General features: G+C 39.5%; 1 protein-coding gene across 1 annotated transcript; it reads left to right on the top strand.

Moving 5' to 3' along the window:
- Nucleotides 1-11373: 11373 nt before the first annotated feature.
- or90a1 (odorant receptor, family 90, subfamily A, member 1) lies at nucleotides 11374-23513 on the top strand. Its single transcript, XM_064967953.1, has 2 exons — nucleotides 11374-12271; nucleotides 23278-23513. The coding sequence occupies exons 1-2, from the start codon at nucleotides 11422-11424 to the stop codon at nucleotides 23511-23513; spliced, it is 1086 nt and encodes a 361-aa protein (XP_064824025.1). The 5' UTR covers nucleotides 11374-11421.
- The last annotated feature ends 705 nt before the right edge of the window (nucleotides 23514-24218 follow it).

Genomic DNA, 24218 nt, shown 5'->3' with positions numbered 1-24218 from the left:
AAATGTTGCCTGCGTCTAGCAGAACCTAGCATAGCATTATGCCATGATAAACGTACACAAATGCTTGTCTATCGTTGGCTGTAAAGCATATTTTGAAAATATGAGATGATAGTGTGATTAACCAAAGGCTCAGCTGTGTCTCAATATATTTCATTTGTGATTTTCATGAATAGGAAGATTTTCCAGGAAGATTTATGTCCGCTGCGTTATGCTAGTTAGTTTGAGGCGATGATTACGCTCCCGGATCCTTGTTTGAGAGTCATAAGAAGTTATTAATTATTGCTACATTAGTTTGTCAGATATCCTTAACTTTTGGCTATTTCTTGTATTACAAAGGTAATAATAAATTGTGTTTGGTTGACAATGCAACCAAATATCAACATTTTAAAGTGATGAATCTAATGCTTTGGGAGTTTAATCTAAGCCACTGATTTAATCCTATTCTTTAACTTTAATGTTTGGTATATTTGGAGATCCGGTGTCCCAGAATCAGGACAGTTGTTGCTCAATATGCGATAATGTGACTAGAATGACATTGTAAGCAACAGCCAATTCCAGGATATTGACATGTCTTATATGGGCAGAAAGCTTAAATTATTGTTAACCTCTTGAAACTCTAGGGGCGCTATATCATTTTTGGATAAAAAGACGTGCCCGTTTTAAGCGCAATATTTTGTCACAAAAAGATGCTCGACTATGCATATAATTGATAGCTTTGGAAAGAAAACACTCTGACGTTTCCAGAACTGCAAAGATATTCTCTGTGCGTGCCCTAGAACGTGAGCTACAGGCAAAACCAAGATGAAACGGCATCCAGGAAATCAGCAGGATTTTTGAGGCTCCGTTTTCCATTGTCTCCTTATATGGCTGTGAATGCGAGAGGAATGAGCCTGTCCTTTCTGTCGTTTCCCCAAGGTGTCTGCAGCATTGTGACGTATTTGTAGGCATATCATTGGAAGATTGACCATAAGAGACCACATTTACCAGGTGTCCACCCGGTGTCCTGCGCCGAAATTGGTGCGCAAACCTCAGCTGCAAGTATTTTTCCATGGAATTCAGAGAAGAAAGCAGGTTTCCACGAACGATATATCAATGAAGAGATATGTGAAAAAACACCTTGAGGATTGATTCCAAACAACGTTTGCCATGTTTCGGTCGATATTATGGAGTTAATTCGGAAAAAGTTTGACTTTGTTGGTGACTGAATTTTCGGTTCGTTTCGGTAGCCAAATGTGATGTACAAAACGGAGCGATTTCTCCTACACAAAGATTCTTTCAGGAAAAACTGAACATTTGCTATGTAACTGAGAGTCTCCTCATTGAAAACATCCGAAGCTCTTCAAAGGTAAATGATTTTATTTATTTGGTTATCTGGTTTTTGTGAAAATGTTGCGTGCTAAATGCTACTCAAAATGCTAAGCTAGCTTAGTATACTCTTACACAAATTAGTGAATAGCTATGGTTCAAAAGCATATTTTGAAAATCTGAGATGACAGTGTTGTTAAGAAAAGGCTAAGCTTGAGAGCAGGCGCATTATTTTCATTTTATTTGCGATTTTCAGAAATCGTTAACGTTACATTATGCTAATGAGCTTGAGGCTATAACTGTATACAGGTTTTTTTCATAGCCAAACGTGAACAAAACAGAGCGATTTGTCCTACACAAATAATATTTTTTTTGAAAAACTGAACATTTGCTATCTAACTGAGAGTCTCCTCATTGAAAACATCTGAAGTTCTTCAAAGGTAAATGATTTTATTTGAATGATTTTCTTGTTTTTGTGAAAATGCTGCTGGCTGAATTCTAGGCTTATAGCTATGTTAGCAATCAATACTCTTACACAAATGCTTGTTTAGCTATGGTTGAAAAGCATATTTTGAAAATCTGAGATGACAGTGTTGTTAACAAAAGTCTAAGCTTGAGAGCAAATATATTTATTTCATTTCATTTGCGATTTTCATGAATAGTTAACGTTGCGTTATGCTAATGAGCTTGAGGCTATAAATAGAATCCCGGATCCGGGATTGCGCGACGCAACAGGTTAATCGAACTGTGTCCAATTTACAGTAGCTATTAGAGCAGAACAATACCATGCTATTGTTTGTAAATAGTGCACAACAACAAAACACTTTTATCACGGCAACTGGTTTGATACATTCACCTCTGAAGGTAAATAATGCACTTTCTACACTCAGTTATCTTGCTCTGATTTGTCATCCTGAGGGTCTCAGAGATAAAATGTAGCATAGTTTTGTTTGATAAAATCATATCATATTCAAATGTAGGAACTGGGTTAACAGTTTGACCCCACTACTGATTCTGGCTTCACCCACTAGTATACCTTGCGGGCTAACTGAGTCATCAAACAGTATTTAATTAGCTATTTCTGGACAATGGCACTTATTAGAGCCTTGAATCTCATGGACCTCACTGTCACTCGTCTAGCTAGCCATGTAGCCAGCAGGGTTGCATTGGTTTCTATTGGACTAGGACTAGACTAGAGTATTCTAGCTAGTAAGCTAATGCTGGCTACAATGTAGAAAATAGTAAAAATAAATAAAAAACCTTGAATAAGTAGGTGTGTCTAAACTTTTGACTGGTACTGTATATATATATTTTTTTACCAAAGTCAATTTTTTCTTCCACTTTGACAGAGTATTTTGTGTAGATTGTTGACAAATAATGACAATTAAATCAATTTTAATACTACCTTGAAACACAACATTTGTAAAAAGTCAAGGTGTGAATACTTTCTGAAGGCACATTGTTTAAAATATTGTTTAATTTATACTTTATTTTAACAACAAGTCTCTTGACGTACCTGAATCTGGAAAAATCACTTACTGTATTAGTTGCTAAAAGGGTAGTGACTCCTCAAAAACTACAAAAATAAATTAAAGCTCCATTAAAGTTTTATATAATCAGTGCTTTAGACTCTAAATAACACAGTTGTTTTACTTAACAAAGGCATTTGATACTGTGTAGACCAGTGGTTCCCAACCTTTTTCGGTTTCTGTACCACCAACTGAATTTTACTTAGCCCGGAGTACCCCTGAGGTGCCCCCTCATGTGCATTTTATCAGTAGACCTATGGTCTCATCCCACTGGGGACAAACATTTTGAATCAACGTTGTTTCAAGGTATTTTGTCAATGCATTGTGACGTGGAATTTATGTGGAAAATACTTTGGATTTGAAAAAAGTCGTAAATTGTTGTTTTGAGGGTGAAATTTCAACCACGGGATTATGTCATCATGGTAACCAACTTTCAACAAAGACAAACCTTCTATAAAATATGTTGACTATCTTCAGAACTTTAACATTATATCCACTATCTCCTACTGGAGAGTTAATCTATCTGAGGCTATACATTTGGTCTCCCATCCAGGATTTTAATCTAGCCCAGTTTTGATATATCTATTTTACTACTACCAATGTGCAGTCATGAGAATTATTAGAAACGAAATAGATTCACTGTTCAAATGTAGCCATCCCAAAATGTAGGTTTAACAGGGTAAATCCAATGTAACCATACTTTATAAGTCCTATACCATCATTGATAATATTTAGTTGAAGTCAGAAGTTTACATACACTTAGGTTGGAGTCATTAAAACTCGTTTTTCAACCACTCCACAAATTTCTTGTTAATTAACAAGCTATAGTTTTGGCAAGTCGGTTAGGACATCTACTTTGTGCATGACACAAGTAATTTTTACAACAATTGTTTACAGACAGATTATTTCACTTATAAAATTAAAGGTAAAATTAAAAAATCACAATTCCAGTGTGTCAGAAGTTTACATACACTAAGTTGACTGTGCTTTTAAACAGCTTGGAAAACTCCAGAAAATTATGTCATGGCTTTAGAAGGTTCGGATAGGCTAATTTCAAAGTTTTATTTTTTATTTCACCTTTTGTTAACCAAGAAGGCCAGTTGAAAACAAGTTCTCATTTACAACTGTGACCTGGTCAAGATAAATCAAAGCAGTGCGATTTAACACAACAACACAGAGTTACACGTGGGATAAACAAAAGTACAGTCAATAACACAATAGAAAACTATATACAGTGTGTGCAAATGGCAAAAGGAGGTAAGGCAATAAATAAGCCATAGTAGCAAAGTAATTACAATTTAGCAAATTAACACTAGAGTGATAGATGTGCAGATGATGTGCGAGTAGAAATACTGGTGTGCAAAAGAGCAAAAAAAAGTTAATATAAACAATATGTGAATGAGGCAGGTAGTTGAATGGGCTATTTGCAGATGGGCTGTGTACAGCTGCAGTGATCAGTAAGCTGCTCAGATAGCTGATACTTAAAGATAGTGAGGGAGATATAAGTCTCCATCTTCAGCGATTTTTGCAATACATTCCAGTCATTGGCAGCAGAGAACTGGAAGGAAAGGCGGCCAAAGGGGGTGTTGGCTTTGGGGATGACCAGTGAGATATACCTGCTGGAGCATGTGCTACGGTTGGGTGTTGCTATGGTGACCAGTGAGCTGAGATAAGACGGAGCTTTACCTAGCAAAGACTTCTTGATGAACTGGAACCACTGGGTTTGGTGGCGAATTTCTAGCGAGGGCCAGCCGACGAGAGCATACAGGTCGCAGTAGTGGGTGGTATACGGAGCGTTGGTGACAAAAATTGACAAAATTTGAGTCAGTTGCAGGTGTACAGATGGAGGTGTACCTGTACCTGTGTACCTGTGGATGTATTTCAAGGCCTTCAAAGCTGTCCCTCTTTGCTTGACATCATTGAAAAATCAAAAGAAATCAGCCAAGACCTCAGAAACAAAATTCTAGACCTCCACAAGTCTGGTTCATCCTTGTGAGCAATTTCCAAACGCCTGAAGGTACCACGTTCTTCTGGACAAACAATAGAATGCAAGTATAAACACCATGGGCCACGCAGCCGTCACACCGCTCAGGAAGGAGACACGTTCTGTCTCCTAGAGATTAACGTATTTTGGTGCAAAAAGTAAAAGTCAATCCCAGAACAATAGCAAAGGACCTTGTGAAGATGCTGGAGGAAACAGGTACAAAAGTATGTATATCCACAGTAAAACGAGTCCTATATCGACATAACCTGAAAGGCCGCTCAGCAAGGAAGAAGCCACTGCTCCAAAACGTTCATAAAAAATGCCAGACTACGGTTTACCAAATGTTACCAAATACTAATTGTGTGTTTTTAAACTTCTGACCCACTGGGAATGTGATGAAAGAAATAAAAGCTGAAATAAATCATTCTCTCTACTATTATTCTGACATTTCACATTCTTAAAATAAATTGGTTATCCTAACTGACCTAAGACAGGGAATTTTTACTATTGATTAAATGTCAGGAATTGTGAAAAACTGAGTTTAAATGTATTTGGCTAAGGTGTATGTAAACTTCCGACTTCAACTGTATGTATATTTTGCAAAGTCATCAACAGCTATTGTTTTAAATTCAATCCAGGGTTCAACTAAAAATAAGCAATACATATAGGCCTAGGATTTTAAGCTTTGGTTGATTTATAATGTAATCTTCAAGTTAATAATTAATGTTGGATTCACGTCTCTATCTCAACCAAAAAGCGATGTTAAAGAATAGGACGAAATCAAATCAAACTTTAAATGCACTTAAAAATAAAGTTTTGATTGATTTAGTCCTATTCTTTAACTTAGATTGTTGGTTGAGATGGAGAAATCCAACATTTAAATTATTAATTTGTAGACAATCTGGAGTATGTGCCATACTAAATCAGTGGCACAAAAGACGCATCTCCTTCAAATGTGATATTTGGTTGCTTTGACAACCAAACACAATTCAATATAATTTTGCAATAAAAAAAAAATAGCCTATTAAGTTGTTAACAAGTAAAAAGTTATTTTTAATTTGTGGAATTTATTTCCTTCTTAATAAGTTTGAGCCAATAAATTGTGTTGTGACAAGGTAGGGGTGGTATACAGAAGATAGCCCTATTATGGAAAGAAAAGCTCAAATAAGCAAAGAGAAATGATAGTCCATCATTATTGAAGACATGAAGGTCAGTCAATGCGGAACATTTCAATAACTTTGAAAGTTCTTCAAGTGCAGTCGCAAAAACTATATTTAATAATATCACAACTTACTGTGAAGAATGGTCTTCAGAAACAAGTCCCAGAAACAGGCCTTACCCAGTCCAGTTTGTGGCGATGGCAATACAGTTTCACAGAATGCAAGGTAGCATCTGCTACACTCTCAACTTCAGGTCCTTGGCATTACAGCTAGAAACCTAATCTACAAAATTCAAGAGAAGAAAAAGAACACGATGTTAACATATTTTCCACACTGTACATTTATTTTGACAGTCTGTAAAGGCAGTTATTTCCAATAAGTATTTACATTTAAATTGGTAACAGTTATGTTCTTACCTTCATATCTGCTGCCCAAATTTGGCACTGTAGTGTCTCACTCCTAGCCCTATTTGAAACAATAATGTTACATTGAAATTAAGTAAATACTATGCAAGAAAGAACAGATAAGCAAAGTCTCACTTTGCTAAGTGAATGTAACGTACATACCTCCGTGGCTATCACATCCATATGGTGCTGTGGTGAATACGATGCTGGAGCTGGCAATTGCCCTAATTGAAAGACACACCAGATTAGCTACATAAATAAAGGTAATTTTTCTCCTCTAAATGTACATATAACATTAGTCAAAGTTGTTAGCTAGCCAGCTAAATCATATAACATTAGCAAACTAGCTATCTAGCTAAGTATCTCGGATTTCAATGATACAATCAGATAACAAACTAGCCAACGTAGCAGCATTTATCATCATTCTCTAGCTAGCAACAGCCAACTTCATGTTTCTAACTAGCTAGCTAACATTAGCAAGCTAGCCAAGTAACATTAACTAGCTAAACTAGCGAGCTAACTTGCGTCATTATTCCCGTTGACATTAATGTTACACACAAACTACACACAAATGAAGGAAAGCAGTAACTTTGCTTACTTGAGCAAACAAACTTTCATTCCAATTTGGTACATGAACAAATAAAAATAAGAAAAATGTTCAAATGCATTGGTTTAAAAAAACAACAAAACAATAGGTATATTGTCTCTGGTGAACAATCCGCTCTAGCATGATACAAAATTTAGGCTAGCGAATTGTTACTCCACCTATCTATATCAACTGAATGGGTGCCACTAGTGTATTATTTTTTCGGGATTTCAAAATGTTTGGTGGTGATAAATACAAACAATTGCACTGTTTTTTAGTTTCAAAAACCTGTGTTATTTTCTTTTTCAAAAGGTTCGGGCTACCACCAAGTATTGAAGACAGGTTTGAAAATTTGATGGTGGATGGTAAAAAATATAACTATTCTGCTATTCGGCTTCTTCTGAGAGGTTTAAGAGGTGCCACCACCTACTGTACATAATGATCAACAAGTGGCAATCAAGTGGGTGAGGCGGTTTAGGGACTGGTATTTATTGCTAGAAAGGAAACGTTTGGTTTGCTTGTTAATTCAAATGCATTCCAAGTGACTACCTCATGAAACTGGTTATGAGAATGCCAAGAGTGTGCAAAGTTGTCATCAAGGCAAAGGGTGGATACTTTGAAGAATCTCAAATATAAAATACATTTTGATTTGTTTAACACTATTTAGGTTACTACATGATTCCATGTGTTACTTCACGGTTTTGATGTCTTTACTATTAGACTTAAATGTAAATGTAAATTCTACAAAGTTGACAATATTAAACATAAATAAAAACCCCTGAAGGAGTAGGTTGTCCAAACTTTTGACTGGTACTGTATGTCCACATTGACTACAGCTCAACATTCAACACCATAGTGCCCACAAAGCTCAGGACCCTGTGGCTAAACACCTTCCTCTGCAACTGGATCCTGGACTTCCTGATAGGCCACCCCCAGGTGGTAAGGGGCCCCCGTGTTGATCCTGCGTGTCTAGTCCTCTCCTGTGCTCCCTGTTCACCCACTACAGCGTGATCAAGCAAGACTCCAACACCATCATTAAGTTTACTGATGACACACCAGTGGTAGGTCTGATCACCGACAACGATGAGACAGCCTATAGGGAGGATGTCAGAGAACTGGAAGTGTGGTGCCAGGACTACTGGAAAAGGCAGGCCAAACAGGCCCCCATTAACATCAACGGTGCTGTAGTGGAGCGTGGTCAAGAGTTTCAAGTTCCTTAGTGTCAACATCATCAACAAACTATCTTCTTTTTTTATATATACCTAGGCATGGTCCAAACACACCAAGACCGTCTTGAAGAGGGCACGACAAAACCTTTTTCCCCCTCAGGAGACTGAAAAGATTTGGCATGGGTCCCGAGTTACTCAAAAAGTTATACAGCTACATCATTGAGATCATCCTGACCGGTTGCATCACCGCCTGGTATGGCAACTACTTGGCATCTGACCGTAAGGCGCTACAGAGGGTAGAACGTATGGCCCTTTACATCACTGGGGCCAGGCTTTCTTCCATCCAGGACCTATATAATAGTGGTGTCAGAGGAAAGCCCATAAAATTGTCAGTAACTTCAGTCACCGAAGTCATAGACTGTTTTCTCTGCCACCACATGGCAAGCGATACCGGAGCAAGTCTAGGACCAAAAGGCTCCTTAACAGCTTTTACCCCAAGCCATAAGACTGCTGAACAATTAATCAAATAGCCCTCTCCATTTGTTTTGTACACTGCTGTTAATCGCAGTTTATTATATATGAATAGTCACTTCACCCTTTCCTAAATGTACAAATTACCTCAACTATCCTGTACCCCCGCACACTGACTCGGTACCAGTACCCCCTGTATATAGCCTCACTATTGTTATGTTATTGTGTTCCTTTTGTACGTGGCTTCAGGACAAGTCTCTGAATGTCTTTGAGTGACCCAGCCAGAGCCCGGATATGAACCTGAATAAACGTCTCTGGAGAGACCTGAAAATAGCTGTGCAGCGACTCTCCCCATTCAACCTAACAGAGCTTGAGAGGATCTGCAAAGAAGAATGGGAGAAACTCCCCAAATACATGTGTGCCAAGCTTGTCGCGTTATACCCAAGAAGACTCAAGGCTGTAATCGCTGCCACATGTTCTTCAGTGTACCTTCAGTACCATGAGAAAGTATTCACACCCCTTGAATTTTTCAAATTTTAATGTATGAATTTAAAATTGATAAAGAGATTTGTTGTGTCACTGGCCTACAAACAATACCCCAAATTTGACAAATTTCTAAAAAATGAATAGCTGAAATGTTTTGAGTCATTAAGTATTTAACCCCTTTGTTAATCTAAGCCTAAATAAGTTCTAGAGTAAAAATACAAGTCACATAATAAGTTTCATGGACTCACTGTGTGTGCAATCATAGTGTTTGACATAACGTTTTTATGACTACCTTATTTCTGTATCCCACTAATACAATTATCTGTAAGGCCCGTCAGGGGAGATTTCAAACAGATTCACTGCATGACAAAATACACTGCTTGCCTCCTCACATATTCCATGGCAAGTGTTATTCCAAACACAGTTCAAACAACTATCTATATTTAGCCTTAATTGTTTTGCACACCTAGTTTGTTGTGCAACATTCCTAAGGTTATGCTTATCAGAGCCAATCCCTGGACATGCATTATGGATTGTTTTTTCTCTACTACCTACTCAATGATGACATCAGAATCAAGTGTTTATAAGACAGCTCCTACCTGTTTGGTACCTATGCAACTAAAGTGGGATGAGGTAAGTGGACATTTCTTGGAATTAAAGACTATACACATTTTCCTTCCACAGATACTAAGGTGAGGTGGAAGGTTGTTATTTGTGCTGTGTATGTTGAACACAGATTTACTTGCTATATAATTTGTGATTCAGTGAGAAAGCCATTTCCTTAAATAAGCTCATTTAATATCAATCTAAGCATTTGTGGTCTATTCATATGTACATTCAGGTCTATACCAATCTGCTACATTATTCTGAATGACAAAGCTTTGCCTTTAAGCCACCATATTACTTTTATTTCCCATAAAGAATGTGACTTTCAGCATATACACCTGCAATTAGGTACTTTTTTGGCATCTAAATATGTAACTTTGGCTGCGTTTACACAGGCAGACCAATTCTGATTATTTTCCCCCAGTAATTGGTATTTTGACCAATCACATCCGCGCTGATCTGAAAGGTCAAAATACTATTTGAAAAATATCAGAATTTGGCTGCCTGTGTAAACGCAGCCATTAATTCCAAATGAAATTATGGGACTTAAAACGCAAAAAAATTGTATTCAGTGATATTCCAAACAGGTTCAACCCATTATATAAACAGTGGCACAGAAGGACTTAAAATGTATGATATGCATAGATTTCAATTTCATATGAATACTTAAAGGCTGTAATTTTTCCTCAATTATATGATTGTTGTGTGGGCAATCTGCAGTTAAAACAATAAAGCATTTACCCCACCACTTTTTCAGTAAAAAGCTGAGGGATGTTTACTGCAATGCAGTAAAAAAAAGATTTGCTTTAAAATACACTGTGTTACTTGGATTATTGTTATGACTACTAATGAATTTGGAGCTTAGTGTCACTTTTCAAAATAGTTTGACATTTAACAGCAACGTATTGTACCTTGCTGTAGTGATACCTTTTGAACAGGTAATTTTTTATTGCCAAGAACTGTATTCCTTGAAGCAAGTGTTCAAAGCTGTCGTATTCTTAGTCCAAAACTTCTGTGTTCTTTAGGACAAGCTTGTAACGTGTACGCTGGGAGTCAGGAAGCAAGTTCAGGGAGTGACTTTTAATAAATAACAAGGAACAAAACAAAGAAACACGAGTAGCATACAGACATGAAACAACGAAACAGAAACAAATACACCTAGGGAAAGAACCAAAGGGAGTGACATACTGTATATAGGGATGGTAATCAGGCAGGTGATTGAGTCCAGGTGAGTCTGATGATGCCTATAACGATGGTGGGTGACAGGTGTGCGTAATAATGAGCAGCCTGACGACCTCGAGTGCCGGAGAGGGCGTATACGATGCGTGTGTATTTTCAAACATTTATGCTCTGTATTGGCTGTAAAAAAAGTAAAGAGAAACTTTAAAAAAAGGACTCATACTAGTTTCCACTTCAATGTTTATTTAGCCTATGTTAGGCATAGTGATTAAAAACATCACAGAATTTGTACAGTTTTGTATTTAGACATGACATTTCAAACTGTTTGGACTGACCAATGAGGTGACATTCTGTGGTTATTTTACTTCTACAGGTTATAAAATGTATTCAATATTTTTTTAAGGATTTTCCAATCTCATCCCTCTCTCTTTCTTTCTCTCTGTGTTCCCAGCCTAGGAACAATGAACTCATCGGCCGGTCCACTAGGAAATATGAGCTATGCCCTGCAGATATTTGAGAGAGACACATTCACCACTGCCTTCATGAAGAACCTGATCATGGTGCTGGTGTGGTTCAGCCTCAGCTACATCAACAGCATCGTGGTGGCCACTTTCTTCATGAACCGTGTGTTCTACGGGAACCCGCGCTACATCCTCTTCATCCATATGGTCATCAACGATGCCATCCAGCTCACTGTCACCATCACCCTGTTCGTGCTAAGCTACATATTCTATACCATTAACGTGTCATTCTGCTGCTTCTTCATCCTTGTGGCTGTCTTTACCACCAGGACCTCCCCAGTCAACCTCGCTGGCATGGCCATTGAGCGCTACATCTCCATCTGCAACCCCCTCCGCCACGCTCAGATCTGCACGGCACGCCGCACCTACACCCTTATCGGCTTCATCTGGTTCATCTGTGTGGTGCCCGACATCACCGACCTTTTTGTGACCTTGGCCACTGAGTCTTTGAGCTTCTTCCACACACGCGTGTTCTGTCTGAGGCAGAACGTCTTCAAGGACCCCATTCTGACCTACAAGAGGCAAGCCTTCGACACCATCTACTTCTCCTGTGTCTTCTTCACCCTGGTCTACACCTACCTCCGGATCCTGTTCGTTGCCAGGGTTCTGTCCTCAGAGAAGCAGTCTGCCCAGCGGGCCAGGAACACCATCCTGCTCCACGGAGGGCAGCTCCTCATGTGCATGATGTCCTACACCTCCCCCACCGTGGAGACTGTCTTGCGTTTCCTCTTACCCAGACACATCCTGGAGATTCGCTTCGCAAATTACCTTATCGTCTATATCCTCCCCAGGTTCCTCAGCCCCATCATCTATGGTGTCCGGGACAAGGAGTTCCGGAAGTATCTGAAAAGGTATTTTGTTAGTAACCGGTGTAAGGGGATGTCGCATCGAGTCAATCATAGTGAAGAGGGAGAAAATAAAGCAGGTTTAAATAAAAAGTAGGTAGTGTTACAATTTACAGTATATGATAAATATTTAAAAATATAAAATTAAAAGAAATTGCGCTGTATTGTAAATATATACTTTGTATGACTTTTTTGTATAGGAATAGAATTATGATTTTTGTTATTTTTCTCTCTTTTCTAATAAATTGTTGAATAAACTAAATGCATTCATCCATGGTACTATATCAATGAGTTTACACTAGAAACACTAGAAATAAATAATGATTATTTGAATTGTGAAATACTGATTCAGTACTTCACTTGTTGTTTTTACCATTGCCCAATGCGGAATTTAACATCTCTCAAGTTCTCTATGATAGAAAAAACATTATATTTGACCAAGAAGATTTTGTTAAAATAATGTAAGAAAACACATTATCCAAAATTGCGAGTCACTTGCAATGAACAAGACAATTTACAATCTTGAGGTAGTTTATTAAAATTGAAAATTGCGTAGTCATTTTTGGGGGGGATGTTTCACTGCTATTGATCCCACAGCATAATATCTTTGGATTGTATCTAGAGAAAAGTTTGGCTCATTTAAAATAGCTTTCCTTAAACAATATACCGATACTGTAGTTTTAAAGCTTGAGAGACAATGCATATGAATGCCATTACAATTGCCAGTGTGTGGATAAAAACGTATAGTTACATCAGCAGCATATCACCCTGCTGCCCCCCATGGATGGCTTGTCTCTGAAGATAAGCAGGGTTGGCTCCTGGATGGGATACCAGAAGCTGTTAAAAGGCCAGTAGGAGGGACTCTTTCATCTGGTCTAATAAAATATCCCAATGCCCCAGGGCCGTGATTAGGGACATTGCCCTGTGTATGGCGCCGTCTTTCAGATGGCACGTTAAACGGGTGTCCTGACTCTGTGCTCATTAATGATCCCATGGCACTTATCGTAAGAGTAGGGGCGTTAACCTCGGTGTCCTAGCTAATTTCCCAATCTGGCCCTCACACCATCATGACCACCTAATCATTCCCAGCTTCCATTTGGCTCATTCATCCCCCTTCCTCTCCCCTGAAACTATTCCCCAGGTAATTGCTATATATGAGAATGTTCTCAGTCAACTTACCTTGTAAAATAATGGTTAAATTAAATGAATAACTGCATGTACAGTGCCTTCAGAAAGTGTTCACACCCATTGAATTGTTCCACATTTTGTTGTGTTACTTATCTACACACACAATACCCCATAATGTCAAAGTGGAATTTCATTTTTTTTTTACAAATTAATAACAAAATGAAAAGCAGAAATGTGTGGAGTCATTAAGCATTCAACCTCCTTTTATGACACACTGAAATAACTTCAGGAGTAAACATTTTCTTTACAAGTCACATAAATTGCATGGACTCAATGTATGTGCAATAATAGGGTTCAACATGATTTTTGAATGACTACAGTGGTTCCTCCTTTAAAAGTTGTGTCATACTATGGCATGTCATTTAATTGTCATCCATTTTTCTGCTAATTCAAGTTAGTGCTAGTTTGACCACCAGAGGGCATCTCTGAGAAGCATTTGATAGTCTTCCATATTGTTATTACCAGAGACTGGGAGGGCACCCGAGAGACTGGGTTCAATTACCCGACGGGGAGGAATGAGTAGGCTGTCCTTGTAAATAAGAACTTGTTCTTAACTGATTCCATATGTGTTATTTCAGTTGTGATGTCTTCACTATTATTCTACAATGTAGAAAATAGTAAAAATAAAGGAAAATCCTGGAGTAGGTGTGTCCAAAATTTTGACTCGTACTTACTTAATTAATTTTATTAATATTATGGTGTTTCTATTCTAAGAAAAATTCAAACCTCCTGGGTTTCCACTAGGATGGAACAGAAAATATGGTGCTGTACAACGTGAAGGTCGGCAGTACAGTACTGGGCTATTTAGCTAAAGAATTCCTGTGTCGTGCGGACGGGAGACCGGGGTTCAATCCCCCAACGGGGAGGAAGGAGTAGGGCTGTCCTTGTAAATACGAATTTGTTCCTAACTGATTCATTATGTGTTATTTCATAGTTGTGATGTCATCACTATTATTCTACAATGTAGAAAATAATAAAATATTGAAAAATCCTGGAATGAGTTGGTGTGCCCAAACTTTTGACTGGAACTTGCTTAATTAATTTTCGGACCGGACGGGGGACCATGGTTCAATTCCCTGACAGGGAGGAAGAATGACAGAAATAATCAAGTCAATAAACATTAGTTAATATTAGCCTATAGTTAATATGCTGTAAAGTTTGATGTAAAACTATCAACGTTAGGTAGATAGCATATCATTACAGCAGTATGTAAGCTATGTGGTTCATAAGGACAGCGTAGCTAACAAATTGTCAGCCAACATAAATTGTAAGGTAACTTATTTGAAAAGTCATTAATTTATTACATTGAGTAACAAGCTATCGCAAGGACGCGCTGTATCGACTCTGCGGCTTGAGCACGCTTTTGGTGCACAGTCGATAGCGTGCTGGACTTCGGGCAAGAAGGTTGAGGGTTCGAAACCTGCTGCCTGCTTTTTTTATTCGAAGACGTGCACAATTATCAGTTTATTATTTGGTTTATATTGCACAATCATTGTCAGTTGGAGACACAGTAGTGCATTGGGACCCAAAAGCATAATCAGTGCTCTAACTCCCCTTGGTCGTTAGGGCAAATCTCGTCTGTGATAAGACAAGGTTTTTTCACACCTAGCTCAGCTATTAGACTATTCTTTAGTAAAGGTTGAATAGTCCATTGTTCAGCTATAAGCCACACTCCCCAACTAGCAACAAATTGATATATTGTTGTCCAGAGCAAAACTTTTTAATTTTCAATCAAAAATAATTTTTCTGAAAGAAAGGTTTTATTTTCAATCAAAAATAATAGTTCTGAACGCAAAAACGAGGCTTCAAAGTAAAAACATTTTTTTGCAATCAAAATCAAATATTTTGTAATAGAGCGCAAAACTGCATGTATTTGCCAAAAATATTTAGAGAACAAAAAATGTATATGAAAACAAAACTCCATTTTAATTTTGCGATCAACCACCCTCCATTTTGGCCATTTTTTGAGTGTCAGTTTGGCTACAACCAATATTGTTCAGCCTTTCTTTCCAACACAAAGGAAGTCATAGCAGACACCTACGAAGGACTGTGTGATGATGGCATCTCAGGTAAGCAGCACTGGGAGTTCTTCTGTCCAACTTCTACATAGCTAGTAGTTAGCTCCTACGATTTAGTGTCAGTTCATAACATTCTACTATATTACATAGATACATACATACTGTAGAATGATAAATCATGCAATTATTATTCTCAAGCTAACCAAAAACATTTAGCTACGAACGACTGTTCTCACCATTTTCAGTTCAATTCATCTAACTTTCTTTCATGGCAACTCATAAGCAGGCGATGTCCTATTTGTTTCATAGTCGATGTGTAATCATATTTCATGACAGTGTAACGGTTTGCTTTTTTTACAGAAGGATGAAAGTACACAATATGTCTGTCAGGGAATGCTATTCTGATATGTCAGATGAAGAGTTAGACCAGAAAGTCAAGGCCATTAAAGCAAGATGTCCCATGCGGTCTTTAGAATGGTCTCCAAGCAATGGGCCCTCGTGTACAATGGCGAAGAGTTAGGGAGTCTTTGCAGCGTATAGATGGTGCAGGTATCATTGCCAGAATGATCCAGCTTTGTTGCATTGCTCATCAAAAATACTCTGTTCCTGCTCCCCCTGTATGCATATTGAATATTTCCCATCACCAAATGAAGAACCACAAAACTAGCTTTTTGTGCTGAAGTATCCCGAAAATGACATCTGCTGCTTTAGATTGAATAGTCATATCTCAGTTATTGTTTTCATATCTACAAAAAAAGCTATTTTCTTTACTTTCAGTGTGCGAGCTGATCAAGGGGTCAAAAATGTAGATATTGCCAGATGTATGCTCACTGTCCAAGGAACAGGCCGTGGAAGCTTTATTGCTGGAAAAAGTGGCCGTAACCAGAGGTAATTAAACTGTTCTGTGTTCTTTTTCTCTATTCCTCTCTGCCTGTCTTGTTGTACACGGAACCTGTCTCACATGCATGAATTTAAAAAACCTTGTTTTGTCAGCTGCTAATTTTAAGATTTACACCACATAAACACTCAGCCATTTTCACTGGACTATCAAGCCCCTGTTGCTGCCAAATTTATCGCCACTAATACAGATTTGTTTCTTTTGAGCATTCCTTATTCAGCAGGTGGAGGACCTTCTTTATCAGGAGGATAATCTGGAATCTGGAAACACTGACAATGGGGTCATTGTTCCTGACATCCCATGCTCCCTGTGTACTGAGAATATTGCTGTGCTGCAAAGTCAAGTGAACCCTACAGTACCACTGACTCCTCATCTTTTATTCAGGACATATACATGCATGCTCTTCGATTAGTTATGAGTCTCCAGACTTTTTAGGTGCAGTCCTCCCACACTATGTAGGGTATTGTTTTAGCCCCAGTGCCACTCTTGATAATGGCAAACATTAGCATTTTTTGGAGGAGGGTGAAAAGATAACAGGCCCAGCTGTCAAAGAGAGTAGGCTATTCTGGATAGAGCAGGTACTTTTGTGTAGTCTATTTCTTCTGATGTTTTCTGTCAGATTTTGTAAGCTCACAACTTTTAAAGGAGGAACCACTGTACCTCATCTCTGTACCCACAATACATGGACAATTAATTATGATCTAACAATACACAACAATACACACAACCTTAAAGTAAAATAATGGAATTAAGGAATATATCAATATTAGGATGAGCAATGTCAGAGTGGCATAGACTAAATACAGTAGAATAGAAGACAGTATTTACACATATGAGAAGAGTAAAGCAAAAATATGTAAAGTGTATTAAAGTGACTAGTGTTCCATTATTAAAGTGGCCAGTGATTTCAAGTCTATATATATGGGGCAGCAGCCTCTAAGGTGCAGGGTTACGTAGCCGGCGGGAAGCTTCCTAGTGATGGCTATTTAACAGCCTGGTGGCCTTGAGATAGAAGTTGTTTTTCAGTCTCTCGGTCCCAGCTTTGATGCACATGTACTGACCTCACCTTCTGGATGATAGTGAGGTGAACAGGCCATAGCTCGGATGGTTGATGTCCTTGATGATATTTTTGGCTTTCCTTTGATATTGGGTGATGTAGGTGTCCTGGAGGGCAGGTAGTTTGCTGCACCACCTGCAGTTGCGGGCGGTGCAGTTGCCGTACCAGGCAGTGATACAGCCGACAGGTTAATCTCAATTGTGCGTCTGTAAAAGTTTGTGAGGGTTGTAGGTGCCAAGCCAAGTTTCTTCAGCCTCCTGAGGTTGAAGAGGTGCTGTTGCACCTTCTTCACCACACTGTCTGTGTGGGTGGACCATTTAAGATCATCAGTGATGTGTACACAGAGAAGCCTTCCACATGCTCCACTGCTGTCCCGTCGATGTGGATAGGGACGTGCTCCCTCTGCGATTTAATGAAGTCCATTATCAGCTCCGGGTGAACAAAAGGACTTGAGTTTCTGTATGCCATGAGTGGTTAATCATGAAATATACACCCCCGCATTATTTCTTCCCGGAGAGTTCTTTAATACTGTCTGCGCGATATACTGAGAATACAGCTGGCTGAATGGACACTGCCGGCTGTGTTTTGGATCAGCCTCGGAAATCAGTTCAATTGCCCTGGGGGTTACGAACAAAGGATCCAGTTCGGGAAAGTCGTATTCCTGGTTGTAATGTTGGTGAGTTACCGCCGCTCTGATATCCAAATGTTCATTCCGGTTATATGTAATGAAACAAAACAATTCCTGGGCTAGTAATGTAAGAAATAACACACAAAAAAAACGAAATACTGCAGAGTTGCTTAGGAGTTAGAAGCAGAGCTGACCTATCTGCTGCTGCCATCTTTCCATTTGGCAAATCTGACTATAACTCTATCCTCCTGTTTCCTGCGTACAAGCAAAAACTCAAACGGGAAGTACCAGTGACATGCTCATTACCAAAGTTGTCCGATGAAGCAGATGCTAAGCTACTGGACTGTTTTGCTAGCACAGACTTGAATATGTTCGGGGATTCATTCGATGGCATTGAGGAGTATATCACATCAGTCACCGGCATAATAAATAAATCGACAACGTCATCCCCACAGCTTCCCATACATACAGTTGAAGTCAGACGTTTACATACACTTAGGTTGGAGTCATTAACTTCTTCGATATAGGGGCGCTATGCATATAATTGACAGCCTTGGAAAGAAAACACTCTGACGTTTCCAAAACTGCAAAGATATTGTCTGTGAGTGCCACAGAACTAATGCTACAGGCGAAACCAAGATGAAATTTCATACAGGAAGTGCCCCAGATTTTGAATGCGCTGTGTTCCAATGTCTCCTTATATGGCTGTGAATGCGCCAGGAATGAGCCTACACTTTCTGTCGTTTCCCTAAGGTGTCTGCAGCATTGTGACGTATTTGTAGGCATATCATTGGAAGATTGACCATAAGAGACTACATTTACCAGGTGTCCGCTTGGTGTCCTCCGTCGAAATTATTGCGCAATCTCCAACTGCGTGCATTTTTCCATTCGGTTCAGAGGAGAAAGGCAACTGCCACGAATGATTTATCATCGAATAGATATGTGAAAAACACCTTGAGGATTTATTCTAAACAACGTTTTCCATGTTTCTGTCGATATTATGGAGTTAATTTGGAAAAAGGTTTGGCGTTGTAATAACTGAATTTTCGGGGGGTTTTCTTAGCCAAACGTGATGAACAAAACGGAGCGATTTCTCCTACACAAATAATCTTTTTGGAAAAACTGAACATTTGCTATCTAACTGAGAGTCTCCTCATTGAAAACATCCGAAGTTCTTCAAAGGTAAATGATTTTATTCGAATGCTTTTCTTGTTTTTGTGAAAATGTTGCCTGCTAAATGCTAGGCTTAATGCTATTATGCGAGCTATCAATACTCTTACACAAATGCTTGTGTAGCTATGGTTGAAAAGCATATTTTGTCACAAAAAGATGCTCGACTATGCATATAATTGATAGCTTTGGAAAGAAAACACTCTGACATTTCCAGAACTGCCCTAGAACGTGAGCTACAGGCAAAACCAAGATGAAACGGCATCCAGGAAATCAGCAGGATTTTTGAGGCTCCGTTTTCCATTGTCTCCTTATATGGCTGTGAATGCGAGAGGAATGAGCCTGCCCTTTCTGTCGTTTCCCCAAGGTGTCTGCAGCATTGTGACGTATTGTAGGCATATCATTGGAAGATTGACCATAAGAGACCACATTTACCAGGTGTCCGCCCGGTGTCCTGCGCCGAAATTGGTGCGCAAAAGTCAGCTGCAAGTGTTTTTCCATGGAATTCAGAGAAGAAAGCAGGCTTCCACGAACGATATATCAATGAAGAGATATGTGAAAAAACACCTTGAGGATTGATTCCAAACAACGTTTGCCATGTTTCGGTCGATATTATGGAGTTAATTCGGAAAAAGTTTGACGTTGTTGGTGACTGAATTTTCGGTTCGTTTCGGTAGCCAAATGTGATGTACAAAACGGAGCGATTTCTCCTACACAAAGATTCTTTCAGGAAAAACTGAACATTTGCTATGTAACTGAGAGTCTCCTCATTGAAAACATCCAAAGCTCTTCAAAGGTAAATTATTTTATTTATTTGGTTATCTGGTTTTTGTGTAAATGTTGCGTGCTAAATGCTACTCAAAATGCTAAGCTAGCTTAGCATACTCTTACACAAATTAGTGAATTGCTATGGTTCAAAAGCATATTTTGAAAATCTGAGATGACAGTGTTGTTAAGAAAAGGCTAAGCTTGAGAGCAGGCGCATTAGTTTCATTTTATTTGCGATTTTCAGAAATCGTTAACGTTGCGTTATGCTAATGAGCCTGAGGCTTTATTCACGATCCCGGATCCAGGATGGGGAGTATCAAGAGGTTAAAGCTAGTTTTTCAACCACTCCACACATTTCTTGTTAACAAACTATAGTTTTGGCAAGTCGGTTAGGACATCTACTTTGTGCATGACACAAGTAATTTTTACAACAATTGTTTACAGACAGATTATTTCACTTATAATTCACTGTATCACAATTCCAGTGGGTCAGAAGTGTATATACACTAAGTTGACTGTGCTTTTAAACAGCCTGGAAAGGCTTACCTTCAAACTCAGCGCTACTTTGCTTGACATCATGGGAAAATCAAAACAAATCAGCCAAGACCTCAGAAAACAATTGTAGACCTCTACAAGTCTGGTTCATTCTTGGGAGCAATTTCCAAACGCCTGAAGGTACCACTTCATTTGTACAAACAATAGAACGCAAGTATCAACCCCATGGGACCACGCAGCCATCATTCTGCTCAGGAAGGAGACGTGTTCTGTCTCCTAGAGATAAAAGTACCTTGGTGTGAAAAGTGCAAATCAATCCCAGAACAAAGGCAAAAGACCTTGTGAAGATGCTGGAGGAAACAGATACAAAAGTATATATATCCGGTAAAATGAGTTCTATATCGACGTAACCTGAATGGCCAATCAGCGAGGAAGAAGCCACTGCTCCAAAACCGCCTTTTGTGACTCCCAAAACCGCATGCGGGAGCGTAATCATCGCCTGAAACTAATTAGCATAACGCAACGGACATACAGTGTCTTGCGAAAGTATTCGGCCCCCTTGAACTTTGCAACCTTTTGCCACATTTCAGGCTTCAAACATAAAGATATAAAACTGTATTTTTCGGTGAAGAATCAACAACAAGTGGGACACAATCATGAAGTGGAACGACATTTATTGGATATTTCAAACTTTTTTAACAAATCAAAAACTGAAAAATTGGACGTGCAAAATTATTCAGCCCCCTTAAGTTAATACTTTGTAACGCCACCTTTTGCTGCGATTACAGCTGTAAGTCGCTTGGGGTATGTCTCTATCAGTTTTGCACATCGAGAGACTGAAATTTTCCCCCATTCCTCCTTGCAAAACAGCTCGAGCTCAGTGAGGTTGGATGGAGAGCATCCTACTACACCAGATCTGACGCTCGTCGGATGTGGCAGGGCTTGCAAACTACAGTATCACAGATCACAAAGAGAAACCCAGCCGCGAGCTGACCAGTTACACGAGCCCACCAGACGAGTTAAATTTCTTCTATGCTCGTTTTGAGGCAAGCAACTCTGAAACATGCATGAGAGCACCAGGCGTTCTGAATGACTGTGATCACGCTCTTTGTAGCTGATGTGAGTAAGAAATTTAAACAGGTTAACATTCACAAAGCCTTAGGGCCAGATGGATTACCAGGATCCGTACTCAGAGCATTCACTGGCCAGCTGGCAAGTGTCTTCACTGACATTTTCAAACTCTACATGACCCAATCTGTAATACCTACATGTTTCAAGCAGAACACAATAATCCCTGTGCCCATGAACACCAAGAACCTCTTAGAGATCGGGCAACTTTTTTCAACATTCTGTTAAAATTCGCGCAACATTTCACAACGTCCTGCTACTCATGCCAGGAATATAGTATATGCATATGATTAGTATGTGTACATAGAAAACACTCTGAAGTTTTTAGAACTGGTTCAATGGCGTCTGTGACTATAACAGAACGAGTTCCGTGGTCAAAATCGCTAGAAAACCTGGTCACTAAATCGACAGAGAAAAAATCAATCCGCCAGTCCATGTATTGTCTATTGGCAGGAAAAATACTTAAGGCTGAGAATACAGTTCCTATAGCTTCCACACGATGTCGCCAGTGTTGTGATTTCGATTAAACTAAATCGTTGGTCATCTGAGTAATAGCCACATCCGGTTGTCAAGTCCACAGCTGTAAACAATGGAACCGGAAAAGTTGACTACGTTTCCCAAACTTGTGCCTATTGAATACAGATCACTCCGTGATCAATTTGATCGTTTATTAACGTTTAGTAATACCTAAAGTTGGATTACAGAAGTAGTTTGAAGTGTTTTTAATTTTAAAATAACGTTGCGTTTAAAATATGTGTTTTTCCTGGATCTGATGGTCTTCGTAAATGGACATTTTGGGTACACAAGGACCGATTTAATCGAAAAAAAGACCCAATAGTGATGTTTATGGGACATATAGGAGTGCCAACAAAGAATCTCGTCAAAGTTAATGAATGTTTTATATTTTATTTCTGCGTTTTGTGTAGGGCCGGCTACGCTAATTCCTTTGTTTACGTCCCCTTCTGGTATTTCGGCGTGTTGCCTGCTATCAGATAATAGCTACTCATGCTTTCGCCGAAAAGCATTTTACAAATCTGACTCGTTGGCTAGATTCACAACGAGTGTAGCTTGAATTGGGTACCCTGCATGTGAATTTTAATGAACGTTTGAGTTTTAACGAGTGCTATTAGCATTTGGCGTAGCGCATTTGCATTTATTGTTGGCAGGGGGTGCGGTTGCGTCCCGGGTGGGCCAGACAGGTTAACCTGCCTAAATGACTGCCCACCCATAGCATTCACATCTGTAGCCATGACATTCTTTGAAAGGTTGTTCATGTCTCACGTCAACATCATCCCAGAAACCCTGGACCAACTCCAATTCGCATGACACCCTAACAGATCCACAGACGATGCAATCTCTACTGCACTCCACACTGACCTTTCCCACCTGGGCGAAAGGAACACATATGTGAGAATGCTGTTCATTGACTACAGCTTATCGTTCAACACCATAGTGCCCTCCAAGCTCATCACTAAGCTAAGGACTCTGGGACTGAACACCTCTCTCTGCTACTGGATCCTCGACTTCCTGACAGGTCCCCCCAGGTGCTGAGGGTAGACAACAACACATCCACCACGCTGATTCTTAACACCGGGTCCCCTCAGGGTTGCGTGCATATTCCCATCCTGTACTCCCTGTTCACCTATGACTGCATGGCCACACACAACTCATTAAGGTTGCAGACGACACGGCAGTGGTAGGCCTGATCACCAATGACGATGAGACAGCCTATAGGGAGGAGGTCAGAGACCTGTCAGTGTGGTGTCAGGACAACAACCTCTCCCTCATCATGAGCAAGACAAAGGAGCTGATCGTGGACTACAGGAAAAGGAGAGCCAAAAACGTCTCCATTCACATTGATGTGGCTGTAGTGGAGTTGGTTGAGAGCTTCAAGTTCCTTGGTGTCCACATCACTTAGGACATATCAGGGTCCAAACACACCAACACAGTCGTGAGGAGGGTATAAAAATGCCTTCTCCCCCTCAGGAGGCTGAAAAGATTTGGCATGGGACCTCAGATCCTCAAAAGGTTTTACAGCTGCACCATCAAGAGCATGGTATGGCAACTGCTCAGCATCTGACATTAAGGCGCTAGAAAGGGTAATACATACGTCCCAGTACATCACTGGGGCCGAGCTCCCTGCCATCGAAGACCTCTATACCAGGCGGTGTAAGGGGAAGGCCCTAAAAATTTTCAAAGACTCCATTCACCCAAGTCATAGACTGTTCTCTCTGCTACTGCATGGCAAGTGGTACCAGAATGCCAAGTAGGAGACCAAAAGGCTCCTTAACAGCTTCTACACCCAAGCCGCAAGATTGCTGATCAGTTAATCAAATGGTTACCCAGACTATTTGCATTGGCCGACTTATTTTTTTCTTATTTATTCATTTTATATTTAATTTATTTAGCAAATGTTTCTTACTTTTTAAAACTCTGCATTGTTGGTTAAGGGCTTGTAAGTACGCATTTCACAGTAAGGTCTCCTGTAATGTAGACGCTGGGAGTCAGGAAGCAGGTGCAGTTGGAGAGTTTAATGTCATGTCGGGACATGGAAAAAGAGTCAATAACACCTGAGGGGAAATAACAACTGAGTGCTAAATATATGGGAAGGAAGGTGATAGTG

Source organism: Oncorhynchus masou, chromosome 6, assembly GCF_036934945.1.
Source record: "Oncorhynchus masou masou isolate Uvic2021 chromosome 6, UVic_Omas_1.1, whole genome shotgun sequence".
NCBI lineage: Eukaryota > Metazoa > Chordata > Actinopteri > Salmoniformes > Salmonidae > Oncorhynchus > Oncorhynchus masou.
This window is presented reverse-complemented; position numbering and strand designations above follow the sequence as displayed.

Excerpts from the sequence above, each read along its gene's own strand:
- or90a1 (XM_064967953.1), top strand. The coding sequence starts at position 11,422 with ATGAAGAACCTGATCATGGTGCTGGTGTGGTTCAGCCTCAGCTACATC. Across the intron at positions 12,272-23,277 it reads GTATTTTGTTAGTAACCGGT|ACGACACGGCAGTGGTAGGC; the intron begins GTAAGGGGATGT and ends TTAAGGTTGCAG.